General features: G+C 46.5%; 1 protein-coding gene across 6 annotated transcripts in view; it reads right to left on the bottom strand.

Moving 5' to 3' along the window:
• The window catches only part of RALGAPB (Ral GTPase activating protein non-catalytic subunit beta), a 2501232-nt gene that overhangs the window by 743198 nt on the left and 1736761 nt on the right, over positions 1-21273 (bottom strand). For all 6 annotated transcript variants that reach the window (XM_069652125.1, XM_069652127.1, XM_069652128.1 and 3 more), the window contains one exon: positions 20075-20257. In XM_069652125.1, coding sequence (XP_069508226.1) covers positions 20075-20257 — 183 coding nt within the window. The remainder of the gene's footprint in view (positions 1-20074; positions 20258-21273) is intronic.

The following is a 21273-nucleotide window of genomic DNA, read 5'->3' as shown; positions in this document are numbered from 1 at the left end:
AGAACTGCCATCACTGCCCATCAGACTCCATGTAACCAATGGTAGAGAGGCAAATCAACAACAGGGGTAGGTCTTTGTAGGGCAAATCTAAAGTTTCTGCACCTTGAAGGTTGTCTTGAGAACTGCATGACACCAGAAGGCTGAGTAACGGAGCCAGTGTTACTATTACCTATACCGGTGAAATTATTACAACACAGTATGGTATAGCTAAATTCCAAAAGGAGATCAGACAGGAGTAGACACTAACCTGATCGAGCACCAACTTGTCTGGAGCAACAACTGCAGAAATAAAGGATCACCCGGGGGTCCCTGTCTTCCTCAATCACTAGAGATCAGAGTACCAGCGAAGGGAAACACAAACTCCAGGGAAACCCTCTGGGGGAAAAAACCCTGGACGTCTGGGCTCAGCCTTCTTGAATTGACGACTTGAGACGTCCTGGACTGGCTTTCTCGGATTGATGACTCTTCTCAAGGTGGTGAAAGTGGGAAGGAGTCCTACAGGACGAGAGAATGACAGGTAAGTAATAGAACAAGTGGAAGGGAAGAATGGTAATCTGTAGCAGTGAGTGTGCTTACTAATAATTGACGGAATCGAGTTGATCAATCCTGTTGGTTGGGAGTGTTGTAACCCGAAGGGGAGGGGAGTAACTGACAAAGTAAGAATGGTTAATAAAGGCACACCCGAGAACGAAAATTACGAGTCAAATGTACGCACAGAACTTACTTCTGCAAGGCAGACTTTCTCTCTGGATCGGGTTGGAATCGAGAGCCCAGCTCGAATGAACGGGAGAAACCCAGAGGAGCAAAGAGGGAGCGGGAGCAGGGAGGCCGACGTGGGACACAATTCTAAGAGAGAAAGAAAGTTAGTCAGAAGGGAGAGAGAGATTGCTTTCAATAGATTAGAATATAAGGGAAGAATCCTCTGCGAACTTACGGAGCATAACATTCAACAGAAGCAACGCATCGAAGCAGCGTTCTGTGGTCCTTAAGAGGCGTTAGGTGATCAGTCACGTGCCTCTGCCGGCAGCGTGGAACAACTAGACTGCTGAAACAGTTCTCTCTTGCCCTATTGGGGATTTTTTGCAACATGCCTCCACACAGAGACCAATGGCGCCTAATCTGTCATCGCATGAATGGTGTAACAGTATGCCCTCTCCTGAGGGGAGGCGAACCCGGCTTGCCCGGGTGAAGGCGAAAGAAACGTTGCATCAAACGAGGTGCATGAACCCCCGAAGCCGGTTCCCATGTTCTGTCCGCAGGTGAGTAACCCTTCCAATCAATAAGGAATTGTAGACGGCCCCGATGATATCTAGAGTCACAGATACCGGCCACTTCGTACTCAGCTCCAGAAGTGGTCATAACTGGAGGTGGTAATGGCTTGGTGGATCGAGGGAAACGATCTGGTACATCAAGCCTGATCTGAGACAAATGGAACACTGGGTGGATACGAGACCAAGAGGGAGGTAAAGACAATTGAACTGCCGCAGAGCCCACCCGTTCTAGTACTTTAAAGGGTCCAAAAAATCTTGAGGATAGTTTGGAAGGAACCAGATGTTTGGGGAGAAAGCGAGAGGCCAACCATACCCTGTCTCCTTGGTTCAAAACTGGAGCATTTTGGCGGTGTTGATCAGCGTATTTCTTGGCGCGATCTTGTACTGCTTGTAACGCCACACGTGCCGTCCAGTGTCCGTCGAGGATATCCACTATTAGACTGTCCACTCCGGGAATTCGTGACGAGGTTGAGGTGGTGGACTGTATGAATGAAGGATGGTATCCATATGAACAATAGAAGGGACTTGTCTTTAAAGCTGTATGCCTGGCATTGTTCTAAGCGAACTCTGCAAATGGCAAAAGATCGACCCAGCTGTCTTGAGCGGCCGACACAAAGCAGCGTAGGTAACCTTCTAAGGTCTGGTTTAGATGTTCTGTCTGTCCGTTGGTCTGGTGATGATACCCTGAACTCAGAGCTCTCTTGATGCTTAAGACTTGGCATACTCTCTTCCAGTAACAGGACGTATAATGAGGACCTCGGTCGGAACTGATTGTATCTAGAAGACCATGTCTTGAGAAGATTTCTGAAATGAATATCTTAGCCATATGAGCGGTTAGTGGAATCTTAGGTAACGGAGTGAAGTGGGCCAATTTGGTGAACTAGTCGATGGTGACCATAATAGTGGTGTTCTGAGAAGAGAGGGGCAGATCTACAATGTAATCTGTAGAGATGACCTGCTAGGGTTTTTCTGGTGTGGGCATGCAGACTAATAGACCAAAAGGGGGAGTGCGTAATGTTTTTGATTGAATACAAACACTGCATGCCTTAACACAATCTGTGCCGTCCGACTGAAGAGTAGGCTACCAGAAGTGTTGCTTAATCAAGTCGAGAGTCGTCTGAATGCCCCGATGTCCAGCTCCCCGGGTGTCATGGCACATCCGAAGAACCTCCAATTGTAAAGGCGGAGTAGGAACCAAAACTGGGCCTTCGTGAAAATACAGCTCCTGATCTCTGGTAAGATGATAATCTCTAGCTAACTCTTCACACAGTTGACATTGACTTGCAGTCTCAGATTTAGGGAGCTGAAGAAAATCGGAGATTACGGAGACAAACCGTGCTTGAGGAAACATCTTCTCTGAACAGAAACTGGTGGACTGAGGGTTTTTGCGGGACAGAGCATCCGCCCGTAGATTTTGCTTTCCTGGTAAAAAGGTAAACTAGATCCGATACGGGAGAAAGAAATGTGCCCATCGTGCTTGTCTGCTGTTGGTTGTTTGAGCCTGTTGAAGGACTTTAAGATTTTGGTGATCTGTATGTACCACTACCGGGAAGGGGGAACCCAGTAAGAGATGTCGCATTCTTCAAAGGCCTTTTTTATAGCCAGTACTTCCTTTTCAAGCACCGAATAATGTTCTTCGGAAGGAGAGAATGTCTTCGAGAGATAAGCTGCGGGCCTTTCGTCTCCTAATTTTGATTGTTGTAATAAGACTGCCCTAAAGCATGATGCGAGGCGTCAGTTTCCACGATGAAAGGACGAGTCTGATCTGGAGTGACCAATATTGATGAAGAAGTAAATAGACCCTTCAAAGTATCGAAGGCGTGTTGCGCCTGTACGTCCCATGAGAAATTGACCCACTTCTTGAGTAATCTTGTTATGGGTAACACGATCTCAGAGTATCGTGGGATGAACTTCCGATAAAAGTTTGCAAATCCGAGGAAGCGTTGGATTTCTTTAACTGAGGTGGGAGATGGCCAACTTCCGATAAAAGTTCGCAAATCCGAGGAAGCGTTTGATCTCTTTAACCAAGGTGGGAGATGGCCAATCTAGGACGGCTGTAACCTTCCTCTTGTCCATGGAGATGCCGTGAGCTGATAGGACGAACCCAAGATAGGTGATCTGTGTTAGATGAAACTCGCACTTTTCGGCCTTACAATATAGCTGATTAGCCTGAAGGCGATCCAAAACGATGTTTACATGACGGATAGGATTGTCTTCATTAGCAGAGTAAACTAGGATATCGTCCAAGTAGATGATTACAAAATGATGTAGGATGTCAGCAAATAAATGATCCACGAACCTCTGGAATACAGCTGGTGCATTTACAAGACCGAATGGCATTACTTGATACTGGAAGTGGCCAAAGGGGGTGCGGAAAGCTGTTTTCCACTCATCTCCTGATGCGATTCGAATCAAATGGTAAGCCCCACAGAGATCTAACTTGGTGTATAAAGCTCCTCCTTGAACCGCTTCCAGTATATCTTTGATCAGGGGCATCGGATACTTGTCCAGGACAGTGATCTTTTTGAGTTCTCGATAGTCACTACACGGACATAACTCTTCTGAGTCTTTTTTGGGGATAAAAAAGAGAGAATCCCCGGCAGGAGATTTGGACTCAGTGATCAACCCATTCTGCAGGTTCGATTTAAGGTACTCCTTCAGAGCCGCCTTTTCTTTTAGTGATAGGACATACATACATCCAAACAGAAGAGGGTGATCGGGGAGTAGTGTGATGTGGCAGTCATCCCGGCAATGACGTGGTAAGGTGGGAAAGAGGGGTTTAGAAAAGACTTTGTGGTACTGCTGATGACATTTCGGCACTGTCTTTAACTGACTGATAGATGAAGTTTCGGGAAAGCTAGAAATCTCAGACGGAACCTGAATTCCCACTGCATCTTGCGATACACAATGAGCTAAACAATACTCCGAACCCAAAAAGAGAGTTCCTGCCATCCAATTTATAAACGGGTTATGGGTGCGTAGCCACGGGAGTCCCAGTATAACTGGGAAGTGAGCAGCTTTAATCAGGACAAAAACCAGGTTCTCCTTATGTGAAGCGATCAGACAAGTAACTGGTCTGGTTTGTTCCCGAATAGCACCAGAGATTAACGGACTGCAGTCTACTCCTTGAATAGGTGTGGAGCAGGATTTAAGAGACCTAGCGATCCTGTTTGTGGCTGCCCAATGGTCATCCAAAAAATTCCCTGCAGCCCCACAGTCAATGAGGGCAGGGATACCTCGAATTAATCGATCTGGCAGGCTAAAGGTCAAAGATACAACTATCATGGACTGATTGCAGGGGGGCTGTCCCAGAGATAACCCTAACCGATGTGGGGAACCCTGATCGGACTTCCCTACCGTGGTTCCCTCTACAGCAGGGATTTGGCGTTTCCCGACGTCGGCGCTCTTGTCCTGCGCGGGGGAAATAATGGACAATCGTGTAGTATGTGAGAGGAGGAGCCACAACACATACAAAGTCCCAGTGTCTTCCTCCGTTCTCTTTCTGCGAGTGTTAACGGACCTTTGACAGATCGAATCTGCATGGGTTCATCAACCGTAGGGGACTTGAGAACACTGGGGAGTGGATCAGAATGAGGACGAATTCCCCTTAGTTTCTTTTTCTCATGGGCCCTTTCTTGAAGCCGGTAGTCAATTTGCATGGTGAGGGATATCATTTCTGCCAAATTGGCCGGCCGAGGAACCTTGGAAACCTCATCCTTCAGTTCCTCTGACAGGCCCCGGCGAAACAAAGTTAATAACCCGTCGTCTGGCCATCCAATCTCCGTGGATAATTGTTTAAATTGGGTGATGTAAGACATAAGGTCCTTACTTCCCTGACGGAGATCAAGAAGCTTCTCTTGGGTAGTGACAGAAATTTCCTGACTAAACATAGATCTCAGGCTGTTAACAAATGCTGGATAGGAATCCAATATAGCGTTTCCTGAAGTAACTAAGGGGGTAGCCCAAGCTAGAGCAGGACCAGACAAATGTGAGACCAGGAATCCCACCTTATCCTTGTCCGTTGGGAAGAATCGGTATTTAAACGTAAATTGCACAGTACAGCTATCCAAAAACTCCTCGAGTTTGGGCTGATCTCCATCAAACCTGCCTGTGCTCAATGTAATAGTGTGTGTCTCTGAAAATGCTCGGGTCACTTGTTGTCTTAATTGGGCATTATCTTGTTTGAGAGTCTGCATCCCTAGTGACATAGACTGCATGGCAGCCATTAATTGTTGCATTTGCTGCTCCATCTTGTCGCCGCCTGATCCTGTCAGTTTCTCTTTTTAAAGGCGTGGCTTACTGTTACTATTACTGATACCGGTGAAATTATTACAACACAGTATGGTATAGCCAAATTCCAAAAGGAGATCAGACAGGAGTAGACACTAACCTGATCGAGCACCAACTTGTCTGGCGCAACAACTGCAGAAATAAAGGATCACCCGGGAGTCCCTATCTCCCTCAATCATCGGAGATCAGAGTACCAGCGAAGGGAAACACGAACTCCAGGGAAACCCATTGATGACTCTTCTCAAGGTGGTGAAAGTGGGAAGGAGTCCTGCAGGGCGAGAGAATGACAGGTAAGTAATAGAACGAGTGCAAGGGAAGAATGGTAATCGGTAGCAGTGAGTGTGCTTACTAATAATTGACGTGACTGGAATCGATTTGATCAATCCTGTTGGTTGGGAGTGTTGTAACCCGAAGGGGAGGGGAGTAACTGACAAAGTAAGAATGGATTATAAAGGCACACCCAAGAAAGAAAAGTACGAGGCAACATACGCACGGAACTTATTGCCTCAAGGCGGAATTTCTCTCTGGATTGGGTTGGAATTTGGAATCGAGAGCCCAGCTCAAATGAACGGGAGAAACCCAGAAGAGCAAAGACGGAGCGGGAGCAGGGAGGCCGACACGGAACACAATTCTAAGAGAGAAAGAAAGTTAGTCAGAAGGGAGAGAGAGATTGCTTTCAATAGATTAGAATATAAGGGAAGAATCCTCTGCAAACTTACGGAACATCACATTCAACAGAAGCAACGCATCGAAGCAGCGTTCTGTGTTCCTTAAGAGGCGTCAGGTGAACAGTCACGTGCCTCTGCCGGCAGCGTGGAACAACTAGACTGCTGAAACAGTTCTCTCTTGCCCTATTGGGGATTTTTTGCAACATGCCTACACACAGAGACCAATGGCGCCTAATCTGCCATCGCAGGAATGGTCTAACAGCCAGGCTTTCCCATGCCTGGAAGTCCAGGATGTAAAATGTCCATTTTTGGAACATATCTAAGGTATGACAAATCAGGGGTAATTCGTCCCTTCTCCCCAAGGTGGAGTCACCCCTCACCACTCCTGTGAGTCTAGGCAGGTGAGACCAGTCTGCAATACCCTCCCTAGATGAAGAAGCAAGTGGGACTTCACTGGGAGAGACTACCCCTTAGGGGACAAGGACGCCTGTTCCTGTGAGGAACTCCCTAAATCATTTCACATGATGGCATACATGGGACGGACAATCTAATATGCCAACTGGTTTCTAGTCCCGATACTTGATTTAAGAGAAAACGAACTTACACCATTATAAGGAAGAAAGGGAAATTGCGCCTTTAAATGAGGACCTACAATTAACTAGGACGAATACGGTGAAGGAGTCAATGGAACTAAGGGGAGAGAGAGGAACGCATATGCAGGCAGGGGAGGCCCCCTAGATGTATAACACCCGACTGAGGCAGAGCAAAAGAGACGCAGAGCCCACGACTAGCAGGCCGGCTCTGAATGGCAGAAGACGACGCTGGAAGACTTACATGTGTGAGAAGGGAGAAACAGGGTGACAGGAGCCCAAAACTCAGTGGTGGCTTGACTAGGAGGAGTTTGTGGTGGGTAGACTAACATCCAATACACCAACACCACCAAGTACAAACTGCAGCAAATGGTCCTGTTACCCATAGATGTAACAAGACCCTGTGAAGGAGAAAGAGAACTGCAAGAGGACGGCGACGTAAATGAACAGACTATGCAGGAGAACAAAATAGAAGGTCCCAAGCCAATAGTGGCCCCTGAGCAGTGAAGGGAACGGCGAGAGCGGGAAGATAGAGGCCAAAAGGGACTTGCTATGTAATCAGAGCTACTGGTCCCAGTATAAATGACGAACACTAGAAACAAAAGCTAAATAACTTGAACTGTATGAAAGCGAGAACAAGAATCACAGAAGTCCCTGAGAGGGAATCCAATAGTGCCTGGGGATCACTACCCTGAGAAGTGGGGAAACTATCCCATTAGTCAACCAGGGAAGAGTGGAATATCACAGAGAGAATGCATTATGAACTGAAAGTCAGAGAAACCCTGCCCAAGATAACTAATATTAAAAAAAGACCAGGATGGAAAAACCTGAACTATATTTATCTGGCGAGCAAGAGCCACACAGGGAAATTTACTTTCCAAGGTTACTCAAAGCCCATTAACTCGGACGGATCCAAAGATTTGACAAAGGCTAAAGAAAGAAATATATAAAGAGGATAGAAAATCCAACAATAGCTTGAGAGAACTCAGTGAATTGATAAAGAAAGTAAACAGAGATGATTTAAAAATTGCATATTAACAAGATAAAGAAATAAAACAAGTGCATGAAGCAATTATCAGGAAAAGGGAGCACTTCTCCTGACCTTAGTTTGTTTAGATTAGAGGTAGGGTTAGTTAGGGCTAGTTATGGACAGCGGATCTATTCCTTTTGGACATTCACTGATGACTGACTAGCACCTTAGTAAAGTAGGTAAGGAACACCCCATAATCAGAGAATGATAGGCCTTATTCTTAAATAAACAGATGTTGGAAATGTCTTCAGAGTGTCCGTTTCCTCCTCCTGACCCATCACAGAGGGTAGACCGCTCCTAAAGTCGTGACTCCTACATGTTGTCGGCTAAGTATAACAAGAGAAGCAACTCCCTGCACTAGTTAAAATAGGAATGAGTCACTGGACTCAAAAGCATAAAAGTATAAATTGAAGTCTTTGTATTCCCTTGATGGTGGAAGGCTTAAGAGTTATGCCAAGAGAGAAAGGAGGAACTGCATTGTCCAGACTAAAAGAACATCATTAAAATGCAATTAAGACGTGTGGTTCAGACCTATATTCAGTATTAGATTTAAATGTTTGTGGAGGAGGTGAACAAGTTCCTGACCAACTGGTAACGTTCTTTCGATTGGATGTTCCACCAACGTATTCCACATCTTTGACATGTAATGTCCACAGCTGTGTACATCGGAAACCTTTTCGGCAGAGGGCTTCCTGCGTCGATGGTGTCAGGTCAATGTTCCTCGAAGGCATTCCGAAGAGGGTGAAGTCACTGGATCTTATAACTAGGACGCACGGCGCCCGTAGCCTCAGTTTATGTTTTTCCCCCCAGAACGTGTGCCACCAATCCAATGCCTGCTTGACAGCACACAGCCTTGCGGAAACGTAAGCTGCAATCGCATAGGAAATTCTCCAGAGGGGCAGGCTGGGAGGGCAATGTGAAATATGTTGGAGGAACATCCAATCGAAAACAACATTACCAGTTGGTAAGTAACTTGCTCTTCGAATGGATTGTGTCCTCCAACATATTCCACATCTTTGTGGAGGGAAACGAATTTAGAGTACCCAATCAGATGGCGGAAAAAAGAACCGCCTCACCAAAGGCCATATCCTGACCATGTATCATATCCAGGAAGTAATGTTTAACAAAAGTGTGGATAGAAGCCCATGTGGCTGCATCACAAATATTCCTAATAGGAGCTCCCCGTTGGAGGGCTGTGGAAGTAGCCACGCCCCTAGCGGAATGAGCTCGCAACCCTTCAGGAGGGTCCTTACCCGCCAACTGATAACACTCAGTAATGGTGAGGATAATACACCTGGACATGGTCTGTTTGGTAACAGCCTGGCCCAATCAGTGTCCAGCATATCACACAAAGAGTTGATCGTCCACTCGGACCCTGGCCATCCTAGAAATATAAAAGCTCAGAGCTCTCCTAGGATACAACTTATGGAGTCACTCCTCTTCCTTACCAGGATGAGGAAGAGGATAGAAAGAAGGAAGAACCACTTTCTGGCAAAAATGAAATTCAGATACTACCTTAGGTAGAAAGTAAGGACATACCCTTAGTGCAACCCTGCCTTTGTGGAACACAGTAAAGGGCGGTTTAGATGAAAGTGCCTGCAATTCACTCACTCTGCAAACTGCAGTAACCGCAACCAAGAACACTGTCTTGAAGGACAATAATCTCAAAGGACACTGAGTGCAAAGGTTCAAATGGAGCACCCATTAGAAATGTCAAAACCAAATTCAAATCCCAAACCGGCACCTGGAAAGGAGACGGCAGGAACACATTAGTCAGTCCTTTAAGAAATTGAGAAATCAAAGGACTCTTAAAGTAAGAACATTCTTCAGACGAGCGCTTAAATATAGATAGCGCCTCCAGGTAACCTTTAATTGTACCTACTCGAAGGCCCCTGTGGGCCAATGAAAAAGTAAGAAAGACAAAACCATAGGAATGGAACACTGAAAAGGATCAACATTTTGTCCTCTGCATCAGTCGCAAAACCTACGCCAGCGGCAACTGTACAGGTATTTTGTTGCTGGCCTTCTGGCCGAAAGCAACACCTCCATCACATCATCCGGGAAGTCCCAATCCTTATATCTGAACCTTTCAGATACCAAGCATGAAGGTTGAGAGTCCTGACCTCTTGATGGAGAACCTGACCCCTCTCTGGTGAGAGCAGATCCTCTCGATAGGGAAGACGGCGTGGAGGGCAGATGGACATTTCTAGAAGGTCCGGGTACCACGCTCCTCTGGCCCAATCCGGAGCAATGAGGATCATGTGGGACCTGAACCTCCGTAACTTTCTCAACACTTGAGGAATGATGGGAACTGGAGGAAACGCGTACAGCAGTGGGAATGACCAATCCACTACAAATGCATCTCCTAAGGCTCCTTTCGGAGGAAATTCCCTTGAGCAGAATCTCTTGCACTTCCAGTTGGCACTGGTGGTGAAGAGATCCACTTTTGGGGTTTCCCAAAGGGTGAAGAACTCCAAAAGAACTTCCTGAGCCAACTCCCACTCGTGAGAGACCGTGCTCTTCCTGCTCAGAGCATCCGCTGCCGCATTTTTTCGTATCCGGCCAGATGAACTGCCAAGAGCGAAATTCCCTGGTGGATGGCCCATAACCAGAGCTGCATTGCCTCTCTGCACAACGGGAGTGACCCTACCCCCCCTTTTTTGTTGAGGTAATGCATGGCCACTGTGTTGTCGTCATGATCGGGGCACTCTTTACCCCCACATAGACAGCAGAAAAGCCTTCACGGCTAGCCTGATGGCCCTCAGCTCTAAAAGGTTGATGTGGAGTTTGGACTCCGACAGAGACCAACGACTGTTGGCGGTCAAGTCGTTGGCATGAGCGCCCCATCCTGTGAGGGAAGCATCCGTCACTACTAGAGTCCACCGGCCACGGTTGCCAAAGCGGCTCTCCTTTCATCAGGTTCCCTTAGTTGGCCCACCACAGAAGATACTGGGAGACAGACAGTGAATCTGAACGGGATATGACATCTTGCCTGAGAACTGCAACCACTGCATCTTGAGGACCAATTGCAGGGATCTCATCCTCAGCCTGGCCTCTGGCACCAGAAAAATGCAGGATGCCATGAGGCCTAGAAACCTTAAGAATTTGAAAGCCGGGAGACTCTGGCCATGTTGAAACTTGTCCACCATCAGCACAATGTGATGAGCCCTCACCTTGGGAGGCGAGCACTACCCCAAGGACGTGTCCAACACAGCCCCGATGTACTGGAGCTGTTGGGAAGGTGTCAGATGCGACTTCTTAAAATTGAGGGAGAAGCCCAGCCTGTGGAGGAAGCTGCAGGTGAGACCGAGGTGATCCAATGCTTGCTTGGGAGAATGCACACAATCAGCCAGTCGTCCAGGTAGGGGTAGACGTGAATCCCCCCCTCGCCTGAGATATGTTGCCACCATCACCATTAGCTTGGTGAAGACCGTCGGGCGGAGGTCAATCGGAACGGCAGGACCTGAATCTAAAAGTGCGAGTCGCCAGCCGCAAACCTCAGGTACTTTTTGTGCTTTGGATGAATCAGCACATGAAAGTAAGCATCCTGTAGGTCCAGAGACACCAATCCTGAAGTTGAAGGGCCTAGAGGACTTGAGAAAGAGTGACCATCTTGAACTTGTCCTTCCTGAGAAGTTTGTTCAAACAACGCAAGTCCAGGATGGGTCTCAATCGCCTGTCTTTCTTTGGAATCAAAAAATAAGGGGAATACCATCCCTTGTTCCACTCCACTAAAGGCACCAGTTCTATAGCATCTTTCTCTAGCAGGGTCAAAGTTTCCTGCACAAGGAGCGGGTCTGGAAGCTTCAAAGAGAGATTCCCCACAGATTCCCCGTTGGATTTTCGCAAGGCTGCTTTAGGAAGGGAAGGCAGTAGCCCTGGGCTATGGTATCTAGAACCCACGCCTCCGAAGTAATAGCTCGCCATACTTCGAGATGCTGAGACAGTCTGCTCCCAACCAGCGAACGATGGGACATGGCCTCATGACTGTTTTGGAGCAGCTGCGGTAGCGCCTGAAGGCAAAGAAGCTTTGGCACCTCGATTTCCCCGACCACCACAGGTACTTTTACGCTGACCACTTTGACTGGTGGCTCCTCTCGTTCTACCAAAGGAAGAGTAGTAACAAAAAGAACCTCCCCTCCACTGCTGTCCCCTAGGACGAAAAAAATGGAGGTTGATACACAGCTGCGCTTAAAGATTTTGCCACAGCTTTTGAGGTCTGCAGCCTCTCAAGGCTCCCGTCAGCCTTGCTGTCAAACAAATGCGCCATCAAAGGGCATGTTCAAAAGACGGACTTACACATCCAGAGCAAATCCCGACTTCTGCAACCAGGCAAACCTGCGTATAACTGTGCTCGCAGCCATGGAGTGGCTAACACTATCTGCCATGTCCAAACCCGACTGAAGGGATTCACACATGGCATCCTTGCCATCTTGCACGAGAGCAAGGAACCCATCCCTCTCTTCCCCCTCAGGAATATGCTCAGCCGTAAGAGAAACACAGTTCCACAGAGTGCGTGAAAATCTTGCCAAGGCACAAGTGGAGTTGGCCGATTTTAGCGCCATACTCCCCGCAGAAAACACCTTGCTTGCCCAACCATTGAAGTGTTTGTTGTCCCTATCAGGAGGCATGGTAGGGTACACCGCCTGCCTCGAGGTGGCCGTAGCCACCTGAACCACCAAACTCTCGGGAGTGGGTTGAGTGGATAGGAAGCTGGGGTTGCTACCGGAAGGGTGGTATTTTTTAGTTAACCATTTGTTAACAGCCGGAAGAGATTCCGGTGACTGCCAAGCAGCCGCCACCCTTTTCTGTAAGGTCAGATTAAAAGGTAACACTGGGTCAGAGGACGGACCTTGATCTAAAATGTCTGTTAGATCATCTTGCACAAAAGCTTCAGGAGGACTGGACCAGCCCAGATACTCTGTGATCCTAGCCATGAGCCACCTGTAGGACGACTCAGCATGAGCCCCAGGCTCAGGCCGGCCAAATTCCACTTCTGGAGAAGTGTCCAGGCCACTAGCGTCATGAAGAGTTTGCCTCAACTCTTCCAGTTGGCTATCCCCTGAAAAGACAGGGGCCCCATCAGGCTCAACAGTGTCAAGATCAAAATCTGACCTCTCCTCCTCCTCATAGATGTCATCCAGAGGGAGGTAAAAGCCTTCCTTGGAGGATCCCCAGTACCAGGGATCTCTGATGGTAAATTTCGTCCAAAAAGCCCCAAAGTCATCAAGAGCGCCGATGGCTTCGGCGTCAACGTCGACAAGGGCGCTGACGGCGCCGTGGTCTGATACGAAGGCAAGGCTTCGATGTCCGTATCCGACAGACACGGAGCAGACGGCGTCAACGCCACCTTCCAGTCCTTAGCAGGTTTCTGCGGTCTCGCTGGGGATGAGGACTGAGATCTGGAAGCACGTGTCTTGCGACCATCCTGAGCCTTGACCAAACGGGACCTCGAAGGTTCCCTATGAGAATCGCACAGAGGACCCGAAGGCGTACGAGCCACGGATTGAGACCGTTCCTTGCCGGCTTTGTCAGAAGGCGCGGATGGACCTTTGCTCTGCGATTGGAAAATCGCCAACATCTGCTCCCTAAAGGCAGACCATTCCTCCGGAGTCGAGGACTTCGTTGGACAAGCCACTTTCCTCGCGGTGCAAACCTCCGAGGAGGAGGAAGGCAACTGTTGACGGTGCTTCCTAGAACGCCAGGACGAGGAGGAGGAATGGCGCGAACCACTCCGGGACCCCCGGGACTCCTTCCGACACGGAGAGTCGCCCCTCGAATCGTCAGTGGACATACCCTTGGACTTGGATTTACAAGACTTACTGGGTTTGGAACCCCTACCTACCTGAAGCTTTCCCTTACGCACCCGGAAGTCCTTAGCAGTTAGCGACTGGCATTTGGAACAGTCGTCAGTGTTGTGACTCTCACCCAAGCACCACAAACAAATGCGATGCGGGTCGGTTTTCGACATTTTTGACTTGCAGTCCCGGCAAGTCTTGAAGCCAGACCGCAGAGTCGGAGGGGTTGAAGAAAACATATCCATGAGGAATACACAAGGTGCGCCGAGTCTCCAAAGCAAACACGTTTGAGGACAAAACGGAACTGAGGCTACGGGCGCCGTGAGTCCTATTTATAACATCGGGTGACGTCGCCCTCGACGGAAGCCTTCGAAGGACATCGACCCGACACCATTAACACAGGACGCCCTCTGCCGAAAATGTTTCCGAAATACACAGCTGTGGACATTACATGTCAAAGATGTGGAATACGTTGGAGGACACAATCCATTCGAAACATGGATTTTTTTTATTTTTTTTATTTTTTGGCTTATACAAGCCTTTAAAACAACAGTCATATGTCTCCACATCAAATACAAACATGAGATGGAATTCCATCCATTTTACAAAACACATTTCGCCATTGTTAAAGGAGCCTTGTCGGAGAATGACGGGTGTGCCGCGTTTGATCACTAAACAAAACACCATTCTGTCATCCTTGTACTTCAACTTCTGATGACTCAAGGCTCTTTTCAATCTCGTTCAAGAACAAGGTTAGCACAATTGTCAGTTTTGTGTTTGCACCCGTGAACATCGACTGCCACCATTCTTCGGCATTCCTCGTTGGCTAATCTTTCAGCAATTAACCAAAGTGTTTTGTTCTTTGGGGTTCAAAGAAGGGGCAGAATAAGACGAGATGTTTGGTCGTTTCATCACAGGCCTTACAGAATCTACAGGCGGTATTTGTCTTATCCTTTCCAGCCCAGTTCTTTGTTCGGTCTTTGGTTCTAATCAGATTTAGACAAAATCTCATGTATGTGGCCCTTTTGCTATTGTCCGGAAATAATACTACATCATTTTGCAGTTTATTGAACGCTCTTGCTTCACTCGGGGCGTCCTTCATTGATTTAGCCGTCCTTCGATCTTCGCTGGTTTGGATCCAGTCTGTTTCCCAGATCTTTTTCTTCACCAAATCTGGATTGTCCTGCAGCGTTTTGATGTTTGTTTCATGCGTGATCAGCAACTCTTCACACCTTTTAAACCATAAGGCTAACAGACACTCAGGGTTGCCACTGCCAGGTTTGCTTAGTATTCTAAATTGTGGGGCAACATCTGGCAGAATAGTTTTCCTAAATAGAGCAAGAGTATTCCAGGCGATCCGGGCTTCGATAGAAATCAAGCCTAACTCGTAACATAGGCAAGCAGTTGAGATGTTGTTCGGTAGATGTAAGATTTTCACCCAGAAAATGTGTTCTAGGGTTCACCAAAATTCAACTGGGCATCCAAAGGTGTTTTCAGCTCCATATATCAGGGCTGGGACCACCTTTTGCTGGTAAAAGGTTATCACTGGCTTAAGTGAAAACTTCCCATATTTTTTGTTTAGTATCGAGGCTTAAGAGGCAAATTGTCAGCATTTTGTTTTCGTGATCTCTATCCAAGGGCTGTCACTTATGTTTGTGCTGATCTGCATTCCGAGGTATCTAGTGCTTTCCACCGTGGTTAGTTTTTCTTTTCCCAAATGCCATCTGAATTTGTAGTTTTTCTGATAGCGGCCTGCTTGCAGATTTTGTAGCGTCAGGATTTCGCTTTTTGTGTTGTTGATATGCAGGCCTTTAGTTTCCACATATCGTTCTACTGCGTTCATTTTGCGCTGTAGGCCGATTGGCGTGGTATCTAACAAGATCAGATCATCAGCGTACAGCATCCAACTTAGTGCAGAGCCATGTATTTTTGGGGAGAATGATTGTGGCTCATCGATTGCAATGTCAATGTCTGAGAGAAACAGATTAAATATGATCGCCGCCAGTGGACACCCCTGTTTAACCCCACAGAAGGTGTTGATTTCCTCTGTTAGAGATCCACGTTGGTCAAGGCGCACTCTGATGGTAGTGGCAGAATGGAATTCTTTGATGGCAACTAATAAACTCTCAGGACAACCCCAGGTGGTCATCTTCGTCCAGAGTAATTCTTGGTCGATGGAATCGAAGGCATGGGAGAAATCTATCAGGGCTAGGTAGACCTTTCTCCCAGATCTAATGGCTTCCATTTTTAGCAGGTTTATCAGCAGAAGGTTTAGGCCACAGCCGACCCCTTTTACGAAGCCCGTCTGTCTGTCATCTATGTGGTTACTGTCTACAATCCATTGTGAGAGTTTCTGTTGCAGCATGGTTGCATATACTTTACCTAGCACATCCAGAAGCGCTATCGGGCGATAGTTTTTAGGATCCAGCCGATTTCCTTTTTTAAAGATGGGAACAATTATTGCTTTCTTCCAAGAGTCTGCAGTGGCGCATCTTCTGCAAATTCGTGTAAAGAGCTCCTCACAAATCTCTGCCCATAATTCTGGATTTTGCTTTAAGGTAAAGTTAGTCAGGCCATCAGGTCCAGGGGCCCTTGAGGCACTGGCGTTCTTAATTATCTGGAGGACGTCGTCTTTAAAGAATGTGAGGTCCCATTTTACTAAATTTGATGTTGTAGGATACAACCACTTCCCTTTTTTGCTGTACAGGTTTTTGAGGTGTAGAATCCACCCTGCTTCTGATACCATATTTGCCATCAGCGCAGATTGCGGGGCGCCTTCATTATTCAGTAGTCTCCAGAACTCAGCCGAGTTTTTGTTTCTCATCTTTTGCAGCATTAGTTCTGCGTCATTTTGGATCATTAAGGCCTTATGAGATCTTAGCCAGTTTTTATATTTCTGTTTTGCGGCACGTTTTTCTTGCAGGAAGCCTATGGGGTTCCTGAGACTTATATGTCTGATTGTGGCACATAATTCCCTCTTTCTTCTCATAACCTCAACATCACATTTGTGTTTGTTTGCAAAGCCAGGGTTTCTCAAGCCCTGTTTTTTTTCCACAAAAAGTTGTAGTAGGTGCGCATATTCCACTCCAAGATCATCTTTGATAAATGTGTCTTTGATTTTAGAGACTTCGTCAGACTGGAGCGACAGCCTCACTCTGTTTGACTCCACCATGATCCGATGATTCCAGATTTTATGGGAGGCCTGCTTTTCGACTGACAGGGTTAGAATTACCATCTCATGATCACTTTGAGTCATCGGCTTTACCAGAAGCGACAAGGTGGACTGTTGAATTTTGTCCGATATGAAAAAGTAATCCAAGGTGGAATTCTGTTCTAGTCTTCTCCACGTTGGTTTGGCTGGTATGTCGCCGCTGATATTTCCATTTAACATTGCCAGGTTTCTGGCTTCCATTTCCAACATCCATTTTGAGGCCACGTTATTCGGTACATAAGGGACTTCGTTGTTTTTCAACTTTATGGCCATACAGTTGATATTTAAGTCCCTACATATTATTATGTTTGTTGACTCGTTTGTGAGTAATAATTCGTCAATTATTGATGAGACTTGGTCTATGAAGAGAGTTGTCCCAGCTTGGATATGGTTCCGGTCTATGTTGAGAATGTGGAAATGGGTCACATTGGTAGTTATGGTCCTGGCTGTGGCAATCGTTGACACCTGTATAAAAGGTGACGGGTTGTTAGGCAGAAACCTGTGCAGTTCCCTTTGGGAACACTGTAAAAGATTTAGGACTACAGGTGTTAGCAGTAAACCCACTTGGTAGCAGTCTGTACCACCCAGATTTACGTGTTAGCTGTGGGTGAGCAGTCAGACTTCTCTCAAGAAGAGTTAGACAGTATGTAAAGTATACACAATAGGCACTCAGACACAATAGCACAAGCAAATACTGACCAGAGCTTTGGTATCAAAGTATATAATTATTTATTTAAAAACACACTGTTTGAAACACTCCAGCACTCTTATTTGTAAAACACTCTAAACATAGTTACTATTATAATATATACAACCCTTATTCCTTATCAGACAAGTCTTAGTTAACACCACTTATTTCCAGACAGAGGTGAGCGCTTAACTATAGATGGCACTCCAATAAGTTCATGAAAAAGGGAGGGAAAAAGGCAGAATATATGAAGATACACCACTCTAAGATTTAGGAACACTTTTAGCAAGGCAGAAGAGCAAAAGTCACTGGTGAGCCAAAGTCCATAGGCTAGGCCCACTCTTAGAGAGAGCAGAGCACAAATGCGCCCAAGATCACACAGTTACACTGGGCTTTGAAAGTCTTGCAGAGAGTTCGAAAAGAGTTTAGAGAGGCTCAGAAAAGTTTAGCCAGGGTGTCTCAGGTTAACCCAGGTTCGAAAGTCTGGGGCTAAATCTACCCAGTACAGTCGGTGGCAAGGGAAGCCAGGCGGAACACGGTACCTTAAGTGGGAAGGATCCTCCAGCGGTGGCAGTTGTTCCTGGCAGCGGGTGAAAGTCTCGGCGTCGTGCAGGGGAAGAGAAGATCTCGACTTGGAGGAAAGATGAAGGTCGTTGCACTGCCAGGGAAGAAACCAGCCACAGAGTTTTCCGGTTAAAGGTATTACCCTTTATTTCGCGGTTGTGGTAAAACATGGTATTCCGGTTGCCGGGGTGCTTGGCACAGGCAAAGCGGCCACGAGATGCGTCGGGAAGGCGACAAGACGGTGAAACTGGTTATCCCCACCAGTCAAAGGAAGAAGACTCTCCGGCGGGAGATCTCCTCTGTCGTTGGGAAAAGTGGTGAGACGGTCCAGCAGGGCTCCACCGGTGGTGTCGTCGTGGCAGGTCGGCTCAGCTTCTCCCTCGTCGGATTTTTAGGTCCTGTGGCGACTTCTGAAGTTCCAGTCCCCAAAGCCCTGCGTTTATGCAGAAAACCCCCATTCACTCAGCCTAGCTGTCACTCAAACATGCTAAGTGGTGAGCCGGCCGGCTCACCACTTGGGCCAATCAGGACGGAGTGCGACTTGAGTTGCCTAGGCAACTCAGTCCAGGGTGCCTAAATCCCCCTCCATCCCTCCTAAGTACCCCAGACAGTGGCACCACTTTGGAGGGCTTCTGTGGAGAAGCCCGCCAAAAAAGTGGAACAAAGGGCTCGACTTGGGTTGGAGTCACAGAAGAGAACACAAACGCCATTTTAGAACCGAGTTTTGGCAAAAAATACCAACCGGTGAATTAATAATAATTAAATAAACCGGCAGTATGTTCGAGGCTATCGTAATTAAATAAATAAAGATAGTAGCCTCGAACAATGGGAAAATCCCATAGAGAAATATTTGCGGTTGAATATAAAAAGTAGTATCCACTGCCACCAGCCAAAACTCGATCAGGGGGGATGGAGACGTGCCCCCTCGACTAACAGACCCCAGGGCAATCGAATTGCCCCGGCCAATACGTCCACAATATGATGGTTTGTACTGGTTTTGTTCAGAATTCAAGACTAGTAAAGTCAATGGTGACTTTACATGTCCTGGGAGACAGTAGTCAGTCCCAGGGTATGGAGTCTATACTGGGGGGGGTCGCTATGACACGCCTGTGTTACTGCACTTAGGGTGCTGTGTAACACACATCACAAAAACACATGAAGCCCTATGGAGTAAAAGACTGCATAGCCCATTAAACACATCTAGAGTCAAAGGAATACACTCAAATCATGTCCAAGAGTGAGGGTAAAAGAGTCTCACTCTTGGCAGGAGAAAAAAATAAACCCCAAAAATCCAGCAAAGCTGCTGGGGGACTCACTAGGTTAGGAAATTCAGCCTAAACAGAGAATTCTCCCTAACACGGGTTAGTTGAGTTTGTAATACGACATCCAGAGCTTTTTTTCACGAGTGTCAACAGGCCTGCCATAGGTCGTCCTCTGATTTTTTTAAGAGCCGGATTAAATGCCACTTCATAGGCTTCCGAAGTCGGACAGGTGATCATCCAGGTTTCCTGTAGGCATACCACATCAAGCACGTCCGGCCAGGGTTCTTGAAGTAAGTGGGAGAAGCCGCTAGTGTTCCAGGATCTGATCTTAAACACGAGTGGCTCCTCTACCACCTGGCGTTCGAAACATGGTTTAAAATAGCCACCTTCAGCGTAAGTAGTAACATTTTGAGATTTTCCATTATAAAGAAGGGTTTGGTACAGAATGGATCAGGAAGGCTAAGAAACTGGTATTAGGGGTTTTCTCGATATTCCATGTGTATAGGAGAGGGCACGTGGCATATGAGTAAACAAATATCGATAGGTATTAAGTAAATGGGATGATGTTGATTTTTGTAATGCTAATTATCAAAACATTAACAGCTCCATCAGGAAAGTATACAAACACTCCAAGGTAGATGAAAGCAGAAAATAATAGTTTCTGATCTTGATTTGCTTTTCATTAAACAAATGACTACTTACTTTTTCATTAAGCATGCTGGAATGTTCAGTAAGCCAAACACAGAGACACTGAAAAGCTGCAACAATCATGGAATGAAGGTCTCGGGAGTGTAGAGGTGCTGGACGGCTGCACTGATAAACAATATAAGTGCAAACAGAACTGACTGCTCTCTTCCTGTCAGCAGAGTCAATACCAACCTTCACCTTTGAAAACAAAAATCACTATATTAAAACTAGAAGAGTCCAACACTTGATGCTTCATGTACAGAAAACGGATTCCATTAGCATATGCATTTTGAAATGTTCTATGGGTGAAATTAGAGAGGACTTTCTATTTCATGCTGTACCTCCCTGACTTGTGGTTCAAAATGGCAAGCCATCCTCTTCACCCCCATTCCCCTTCTAACCTGGAACACCAGGGCACCCTTTAAATTGAACAGTTTTTACTTCACTCCAGGAGGTTTTGCATATTGATACTTGTTAAGGCGTCACAATTGCATCTTGTACTTTCAGAGTTTTGCACCAATTAATCTCGGCCAAATATAATGACAGATGCTGTGCTCCTTTATACCACTATTCGCAATACCATGGACATCATTTTACATAGGCTTTTTTCACTTGTGCATGCACAGCTATGTAAGAGTACATGATATTTCAGAAACCCTTCAATTCAAAAGAAAGTAGGGTGATTCGCAAGTCAATCTATAACAAATCAAGCAGCACATTTATTATATAGGTGATATTAGTCTTTTTCATCATGACTCAGTTCTAGATACTTTTACTTTATATTTAATATAAAGGAGTATTTTCCACCAGTATGGGTTGAAACTAAAGATTTAAAATTGGATGCAAACAAAGGACAGAAAATCCTGCTCCATCGACAGAGTAAAGCTTAGTTAGAATGTATGTACAGATGCCCCTGCTGTGCAAATGACTTCGAGTGATGTATTACAAAAGGGACCACTAAAGCCAAGTCCTCAGACAGTGTAAACAATAGTAAGACTGCCTCGGTCATTGAAAACAGTTTGCTATTAGAATTGTGTCTAAGCATAACAAAAAGGACATCCTGAAAGTAAAGCGATGGGCAAATGACAATCGAGTTTTACAACTATTTCTTTGATGTGGCCCTGAAGGCTATTCTTAGCCCTTTAGGAAATCTTAGCCACAGCCCCCATCTCAGAACTTTCTCCTCATCAGAGCATGAATGAAGCAGACTGTTT

Source organism: Ambystoma mexicanum, chromosome 3p (genome assembly GCF_040938575.1).
Source record: "Ambystoma mexicanum isolate Mex_15411 chromosome 3p, UKY_AmexF1_1, whole genome shotgun sequence".
Classification (NCBI taxonomy): Eukaryota; Metazoa; Chordata; class Amphibia; order Caudata; family Ambystomatidae; genus Ambystoma; species Ambystoma mexicanum.
This window is presented reverse-complemented; position numbering and strand designations above follow the sequence as displayed.